General features: G+C 44.7%; 1 protein-coding gene across 1 annotated transcript; it reads left to right on the plus strand.

Annotated features, from left to right (window-relative positions):
- Nucleotides 1-5,512: 5,512 nt before the first annotated feature.
- On the plus strand, nucleotides 5,513-8,521 carry LOC311125461 (beta-crystallin A1-like; the record flags this gene model as incomplete). Its single annotated transcript, XM_084199511.1, has 5 exons — nucleotides 5,513-5,587; nucleotides 5,881-5,999; nucleotides 6,308-6,449; nucleotides 7,474-7,616; nucleotides 8,374-8,521. The coding sequence occupies 5 exons, from the start codon at nucleotides 5,513-5,515 to the stop codon at nucleotides 8,519-8,521; spliced, it is 627 nt and encodes a 208-aa protein (XP_084055637.1).
- Between the last annotated feature and the right edge of the window lie 949 nt (nucleotides 8,522-9,470).

The following is a 9,470-nucleotide window of genomic DNA, read 5'->3' on the forward strand; positions in this document are numbered from 1 at the left end:
CGTTTTGGGACCTGTTATTATCAGAAACATGTTTGTATTGAACACTGTAACTTCCTACACTATATATTATGACCTTATTGCTTCTCGTCAGTTGTATTCATCTTTCTATTCTACTGTTTCTGTTTTAATCCCACAGGAAAGCCAGGTAGCCAACAGACTTAGTAGAACACTGGTGTAGAAACCCCTGAGAAACCTGGGCCCATATTCATAATACCTGCTGATCTAAGATCAGGTCCCCCTGTCCATGTAATCGTATTTATTATGATCTAAAAAGGGAAAAACTGATCCTAGATTAGCACTACTCTGAGATGCTTTATGAATAACAGATCCTAGATCTGAGCTAATGGTTATGATTGGTGTTGGGGTGGGGACATGTTATCCTAGACCAGTGCTTAGAGGTAACATCTGTTTGCAGAGAGAGATTGGTTGAGAGAGCAGAGATCTCATTTCATTTCATTTGATGGATAATAAAAGTATCTTATTGACAATGAGATACGTTTGAAAATCATGTGGTCTATGGTAGACCCCCTGTTATTTTGGCATTGTAGCTATACCAACGTGTACGTTTAAGTGATAATGCCCAAGAAGACAGTGTTTGGAGGATATATTGGCACGGGTGTTCTTATGCCCGAGACGAAGTGGATTGCGCAGTCAGATGGAACAGAGTAAATAGGCATTTTAACGTCATAGATTTAGCCGGTGGTAACTTGTGGAATAGACACCGGCTGAAATGCGGTTTTAACCAATCAGCATTCAGGATTAGACCCACCCCGTTGTATAAAATGTGAATATTCTGAACCAAAGGTAGGCCTACTATCTCTAATGGGGGTGTGGAAGTCATTTTACCTAAGGGGCCATTTCTGAGAATATGTTGACAAAAACAACAGCTAAACAGCTCATCACTACATCGTTACGTTCTAACCACAGGAGGCTGCTGAGGGGAGGACGGCTCATAATAACGGCCGGAACGGAGCAAATGGAATCAAACATCAAACACCTGGAAACGATGAGTTTGATGTATCTGATAGCATTCCACTGATACCGCTCTCCTGTCGTTACCACGAGCCCATCCTCCCCAATTAAGATGCCACCAACCTCTTCTGGTTCTAACCCTACGTATTCAATTCAATTCCAAACCTAACTGTAACCCTAACCTTGACCCACAGTATAGAAATCACCTCACTGCCCAAGTAGCATCGCCAGTAAATGTACAGCTATTGAGTGTATTGCCATCTCACCGACATCAAAATGTTAATGTTTAAATTGTATATTATTTTACATGTGATAAAAATGAAGTAGCGAGCCTCATGTTAGACACCGCTGAACTACACCAACAAGCCGAATATACAAAATACCTCACCGCTCTGTGACATAGAGTAGGACCAATTAACCCTTAAATGCTGATCTAAGGTCAGTTTTTATGTTTTCCATCCTAACGATACAGGTTAGAACATGGAGAAGGTACGCTGATCCTAGATCTGTGCCTAGAGACAGTGTCTGAATCCTAAATGGCACTATATTCCCTATTTTAGTGCTCCATTTTTTTGACCAGGGTCCGTAGGGAATAGGGTGCCATTTGGGACACAGCCACAGTTTCCACCTCATACCAGAGGTTCATGGCGTGTACGGTAGCCATTTTGGATCTGTGCACTCATCACTTCTGAACAGTAGCATGGCTGGATGGGAGGAGTCTGTGGGGCCATTGAACAAGGGGCCGTGTTCAGCGGGATGCCACGCAACAGAATGTTCAGATTCAGAAATGGTATCAAGTAGAACAGTCACATAGAATCTGGATTAGGGCAGTGGTTCCCAGACTTGGGGTCAGGACCCCATGTGAGATCCCCTGAAACTGAAATGGGGTCCCCTGAGAAAATATGTAATCTTATCAGACAAATTAACAACTTTTTCCCCTTCAAATGAGTATAGAGTACAACCTTTTAGTGTCAACTAAGGTCCTTTTGCACTAGAATATGTTTTCATGTCATTACGATGTGTTGGGACAGCCTGCAGGACCTAACATTGAGTGAATATGAACCATAGAGATGGAAAGAGGTATCATCTTTGTATCTGTGCCATTATGGTGTCTGTGATAGCACGGGCATCTCCATTGAAAATAGTAAATTGTTCTCCTTTTGTGTTTGAAAAAAAGTGTGCTGGAGTCCTGAACCAAATCTTGTGTGTCATTCATTTATTGTGGCCACTAGATGGCGGTGATATAGCTAAAAGCCATTAACAAACCATAGGCAACCCAATGTGAAGAAGAAGAAGACAACGCTCTGATCACTCCCAACCCATAGGAATCCCCACGCAGTTGACTACTTTAAAATGGTGGAATCCCTCAGTAGCAACGTCCATGCTAAAATGGGTTATATCCAAGTTGAGTCCTCTAACTATGTCAATGATATGAACACACAGCGTTAACTAGGGAATAAAACATTTCCAAGTGTGATCCCCTCCGTTTTCCAGGGTCAATTCGGGGACGTGTGCAGTAAAAGTTTGGGAACCCCTGGACTAGGGAATCACATCAGCTCTATAAAAGGCATTTCTATCTGCAACGTTTAAGTAGGACGCCGAACTACAGCACTTTCAGATAGAGATATATCATGTAGAATAAACATGCCACTCAGTCACATAGGACAGGGAATCATGGCAGTTACAAGACATTTCTATCTGCAACATTCGGAAAGAAATAGGCTCGCCTCTCTCGCCTCTCGCTCGAGGCTTTTATCTATCTAGTTAAAGTTGACATCATGACATTACGGCCGTCCATTTTCGGCCTTCATCAATATGATTATAAAATGTGCAACGTTTTAGAATGTTGCACCCTCCTGAACATGACCCAGGTTATGAATATAGTGATATGATGTATAGTCCAAAATGGACTCCTAGACCCTTTCCATAGATCTGAAAGGATTGGACCCTCTGATATGATGGGTGTAACCAGTATGGTAATATCTCTCTACCTACCTAGTCCCTCTGGTATGATGGGTTTAACCAGTATGGTAATATCTCTCTACCTACCTAGTCCCTCTGGTATGATGGGTTTAACCAGTATGGTAATATCTCTCTACCTACCTAGTCCCTCTGGTATGATGGGTTTAACCAGTATGGTAATATCTCTCTACCTACCTAGTCCCTCTGGTATAATGGGTGTAACCAGTATGGTAATATCTCTCTACCTACCTAGTCCCTCTGGTATGATGGGTGTAACCAGTATGGTAATATCTCTCTACCTACCTAGTCCCTCTGGTATGATGGGTTTAACCAGTATGGTAATATCTCTCTACCTACCTAGTCCCTCTGGTATGATGGGTGTAACCAGTATGGTAATATCTCTCTACCTACCTAGTCCCTCTGGTATGATGGGTGTAACCAGTATGGTAATATCTCTCTACCTACCTAGTCCCTCTGGTATGATGGGTGTAACCAGTATGGTAATATCTCTCTACCTACCTAGTCCCTCTGGTATGATGGGTGTAACCAGTATGGTAATATCTCTCTACCTACCTAGTCCCTCTGGTATGATGGGTTTAACCAGTATGGTAATATCTCTCTAGTCTCTCCGGTATGTAATGTGGAAATCCTACCATAATGTTCTGTTTAAAATCTGCAACTTCACTGTTCAAATAATGTTGCTGCACATGCATTATACCAAATATGAAGTGTGTTTGTGTGTTTGTGTGTGTGTGTGTGTGTGTGTAAACAGTCGGCTGCCATAACCTCCTCAAATCTTCTAGCTCAGAGGTCAAGAGCTAAATGAGGTCAGCAGGAACTGTGTGTGTAGGGGGGGTTACCATGACAACTGTGTGAACTCACCAGTACTATGGTCTTGGAGAAACAGAACGTTATTCTGCTGGCCTTACATCTCTAATGTAGCCTAGCCTACTGCTATAACCTACTGCTATACTCCAATTTGATATAGATGTGTTTAATGGCTATGACTTGACATGTTGCTTCTAGGCTATATAGGCTAGGGTTAGTATATTCTTTTGTATCGAGACTGACACCTAATTTGAATGAAGTCAAGGCAGCTATGTCCTAACATTATCTCTACCTTAAACTGAAGTCCCACTCTTTGACACTGATTTCTAGTTTCCATAATTTCCCTAAATGTTTTACTCTAGCCACAGCACGGGAGAGGTAAATCCTTGTCATTCTCGACCTATAGCCCGGCCATTGTTACGCTATACGATAGCACTGCTGACCTATACGAATATAACGGCGTTCGGCCCAACACTGGGCCCCCCATTCACTCCGAACGGCCCGCGAACAGCACTGTCCCTGACCCACCATGCATTCAACCGGCTTAGAACGACAACGGGGTCGCTACTATAGTATCTGCCGAGTCAACAAGGTGCACACCCGACCACATAGGAAACACAAAACAAGGGAGAGGGAGAGGGAGAGAGAGAGAGAGAGAGAGAGAGAGAGAGAGAGAGAGAGAGAGAGAGAGAGAGAGAGCGAGAGAGAGTGAGTGAGTGAGTGAGTGAGTGAGTGAGTGGTGGGGGGACTTGTGTATCGCTCACACGGCCGCGCGCACCCATAGGACACATTTACGCACGGGCACACAGAGGGGTGCCCACATAGAAACAAGCACACGGGCGCGCTCACTTTACCCCCAACTCACTCACACCTCACTCAGACAAACATTATGAAACGCGCACACGCACGCACCGTGTCGCTGGTGGAGACGCGCGGGCCACCGTGGACACCGGTATAAAATGGAAGAGGCAGATTCTCACAAAACTCTATGTAAAAGGATTGGCGCGTGAGAGAAGAGAGGAGACGAACCAGGTAAGCCCCCGTTCCTGGTTGAACCGAATAGTCCATGGTGTTCCAACATAACGGATTTAAGCCTAGGCTACCCACCAGAATAACAGTTTTTTTCGAGTTTCTGAGAGAGGAACGCTCATAATTGGAGCAACATTTAGAAAAGTATTTCTTAGCATACATTTATAACAATTTTACATGTCATTGTAGGCCTAGTCCAAATAGGGTTCGTTTATGGTGATATATTTTTAAATAATGTTTTTTTAATTAGTGATGGAACAAATATAGGCAGTTATTAGAAATTGATAACGGTTAGTTATTGGATTTGGTGATGGTTTATGCACCAGTACATTTTATAAAACGGTTTTAACCAGTTTAAACAAACTTTTAAAAACTTTTTGTAAGAATTGTCACAATTTATACACTACGATACCATTACATTTACTGGAGTTTGTGGATGCTGGCAGTAATGTTAGTTGGTTGTGGATAGCCTATTTTGGATACAGCTGGAATGGCACACATACGAATGGAAATAATATCTACATGACATATCTCGAAAATGAGGGCATTTCTAGCAGTGTGTCTAACATATTTCATAGATTACTGGGAATGCATAACCAGACAGTATTAAAGGATTTTAATTAATGGCATTGCAATCTGTCCTAATTTAAATGATGAACTTCCCTCTCTCCCCCCTCTCTCTCCCCTCCCCTCCCCTCTCTCTCTCTCTCTCTCTATAGACATGAATAGAGCTACTAAAACCCACATGACCTCCCCCATGTTTTTCCCTGGCATGGGTATGGCCCCTTTTTTCAAGGTGATCTCACACACACACACAGGTGTATTTTATGTACATGTGCACACACATATTGAAATAATCAATGATATGATTGACATAAACACACTAATCTGTATCAATCCATCTAATTTCTATCTATCTATCTATCTATCTATCTATCTATCTATCTATCTATCTATCTATCTATCTATCTATCTATCTATCTATCTATCTATCTATCTATCTATCTATCTATCTATCTATCTATCTATCTATCTATCTATCTATCTATCTATCTATCTATCTATCTATCTATCTATCTATCTCTGTAGGTGACTGTGTTTGAGCAGGAACACTTCCAGGGCAAGTGCCAGGAGTTTACCTCTGAGTGCTGTAACATCCATGACTGTGGTCTGGACAACATCCGCTCTATCAGAGTGGAGAGTGGAGCGTGAGTCTCTTACAACCCTGGTTGTCTGTGGAGGGTGTGTGTGTGTGTGTGTGTGTGTGTGTGTGTGTGTGTGTGTGTGTGTGTGTGTGTGTGTGTGTGTGAGTGGGGGTATTGGTGTGTGGGTGTGTGGGTGGGGGTATTGGTGTGTGGGTGTGAGTGTGAGTGGGGGTATTGGTGTGTGGGTGGGTGGGGGGTATGAGTCTCTGTGCTGTAGCCTGTTGTCATGCATGGTCAATCATTGACTACCAGGGGGGAAACATGTCAGTAACTCTCTCTCTCTCTGGCCTTCCCCTCTCCGTCCCGTGTAGCTGGGTGGGCTTTGAGCACCATGACTTCCAGGGCCAGCAGTTCATCCTGGAGAGGGGAGAGTATCCCCACTGGGACTCCTACAGCGGCTCCCTGTCCTACCACGTGGAGCGCCTCATGTCCCTGCGCCCCATCTACTGCGCTGTGAGTAGTGTGTGTGTGTGTGTGTGTGTGTGCGTGTGTGTGTGTGTGTGTGTGTGTGTGAGAAAAATACAGCGAGAGATGGATAGATAGAAAAGCTCTATATTAGTGTGGATAGAAGACAGTGGGTCAGTATTCTGTTAGTGTGGATAGAAGACAGTGGGTCAGTATTCTGTTAGTGTGGATAGAAAACAGTGGGTCAGTATTCTATGTTAGCGTGGATAGAAGACAGTGGGTCAGTATTCTATGTTAGTGTGGATAGAAGACAGTGGGTCTGTATTCTGTTAGTGTGGATAGAAGACAGTGGGTCAGTATTCTGTTAGTGTGGATAGAAGACAGTGGGTCAGTATTCTGTTAGTGTGGATAGAAGACAGTGGGTCAGTATTCTATGTTAGTGTGGATAGAAGACAGTGGGTCAGTATTCTATGTTAGTGTGGATAGAAGAGAGTGGGTCAGTATTCTGTTAGTGTGGATAGATGACAGTGGGTCAGTATTCTATGTTAGTGTGGATAGAAGACAGTGGGTCAGTATTCTGTTAGTGTGGATAGAAGACAGTGGGTCAGTATTCTGTTAGTGTGGATAGAAGACAGTGGGTCAGTATTCTATGTTAGTGTGGATAGAAGACAGTGGGTCAGTATTCTGTTAGTGTGGATAGAAGACAGTGGGTCAGTATTCTGTTAGTGTGGATAGAAGACAGTGGGTCAGTATTCTGTTAGTGTGGATAGAAGACAGTGGGTCAGTATTCTATGTTAGTGTGGATAGAAGAGAGTGGGTCAGTATTATGTTAGTGTGGATAGAAGACAGTGGGTCAGTATTCTGTTAGTGTGGATAGAAGACAGTGGGTCAGTATTCTGTTAGTGTGGATAGAAGACAGACAGATAAGGATAAACAGAGTATGTGAGAGAGAAACCGAAAAGGAAACAGAGTGAGATTGTGTCCTGGTGTGTGTTTAACCCTCCCACTCTCCCTTTCTCTCCCTTTATCCTCTCTCTCTCCCTCTCTCCTCTCTCCTCCTTCCCCCTCCCAGTCCCACCAGAACAGTCGTATGCAGATCTTTGAGAGAGAGAACTTCATGGGCCGCAGTGCTGAGCTGTGTGATGATTATCCCTCTCTGAGGGCCATGGGCTGGTGCATGCCCGAGGTCGGATCCATGCACGTGCAGTGTGGCGCGTAAGTCAACATTAAAACACAAGCACACACTCACTCACAGATACTGTACAAAACACTATGGCACAAACCACAGGAGGTTGGTGGCACCTTAATTGGGGAGGAAGGGCTCATGGTAACGGCTGGAAAGGAATGCGTGGAATGGTATCAAACACATGGTTTCTATGTGTTTGATGCCATTCCATTGACTCCGTTCCAGCCGTTATTATGAGCCGTTCTCCCCTCAGCAGCCTCCACTGGCACAAACACACTCCAAACTTGCTATAGTGAGACAATTAAAGCAAAACAGTGAGTGACACAATTCTATTCAAGGTGACAAGAGAAACTCCACTCTAAGCCAAACATGTCTTTCCCCCTTATGTCCCTCCTCCCCCTCTGCACCCCACCTATCACCCTCTCTCTCTCCATCCCTCTCCCCCTCCTCCCTCCTTCTCTCTCCATCCCTCTCCCTCTCTCTCACTCTCTCTCCATCCCTCTCTCCCTCCATCCCTCTCCCCTTCCTCACCCTCTCTCTCCCTCCATCCCTCTCCCCCTCCTCCCTCTCTCTCTCACTCTCTCTCCTTCTCTCTCCATCCCTCTCTCCCTCCATCCCTCTCCCCCTCCTCCCTCTCTCTCTCACGCTCTCTCCTTCTCTCTCCATCCCTCTCTCCCTCCATCCCTCTCCCCCTCTCTCTCCATCCCTCTCTCCCTCCATCACTCTCCCCTTCCTCACCCTCCATCACTCTCCCCCTCCTCCCTCTCTCTCCTTCTCTCCCCACAGCTTTGTGTGCTACCAGTTCCCTGGCTACAGGGGCCAGCAGTACATCATGGAGTGTGAGAGACACAGTGGAGACTACCAGCACTGGAAGAACTGGGGTTCCCACTGCCAGACCCCCCAGATCCAGTCTATCCGCCGTATCCAGCACTAGGAGGGCACAGAGCGGACCGGACCCCTACCAGAGCCCCAGGCTTCGGCCTAGGCCTGGATCTACCGGGGCCTTGTCACAGCACGACCACCACAAACCCAGTCAGTCAGAACCGTAACGCAGTTTCTACTCACACATCCACATCTCAACTCCGTCACTAATTTCCTCAAATACTCTGGTTGGTAATACAACAGGGTGTTATTACTACGAGAGGCGACTCGTATATCAGTGCCGTGACGTCAACAGCAGCGTGAGATGAGTTAAGTCATCACCGTAACACATCATGTTATAGAGGACCGTTATAGTGTAACAACGGTCATAACACTCTATCAGATTATAGTATATATCACAGATATACATCAGGGACTTTGGTTCACCAGCACCAATAACAGCAATAGACAATAGTGGTGAGAGAGGAGGAGGAGGAGGAGGAAGATCATCACTGACCAATAAACTCATGCTCACCTCAAACCTGGGTCCTGTGTTCTTCTTGGGTACTATACATCTGTATACATTACCTATATATTGTACCATAAACTGGGTAGTTTGGATACTGGATGCTGATTGGCATCCAGCCGTGTGTATGTGAGACCATATACCATGACTATGACATTGCGCCTTTTCACCTTGATATCATTGTGCCTTTTCACCTTGATATCATTGCGCCTTTTCACCTTGATATCATTGCGCCTTTTCCCCCTTGATAAAATGGCTACATCAACAATAGTTAGGCCGATGTAGAACATAAGCGTTTAGATGAATTTCAGAGAAAACGAACAGAACACCGTGAAACAAATGAAGTGGGAACTTACCTGCTTCACTTACCTGCTTGACTTCCCTGCTTCACTGACTGGTGTGCAGAAAAAGGGATACATTGTGAGTTTGGGAATACAACAAAATGGAGCTGTACTATACACATGTATATGTCTTCATACACATATATCTACTATGC

The sequence above is a fragment of the Coregonus lavaretus genome, assembly GCF_964263955.1.
Source record: "Coregonus lavaretus genome assembly, contig: HAP1_SCAFFOLD_4890, whole genome shotgun sequence".
In the NCBI taxonomy this organism is placed as follows: Eukaryota; Metazoa; Chordata; class Actinopteri; order Salmoniformes; family Salmonidae; genus Coregonus; species Coregonus lavaretus.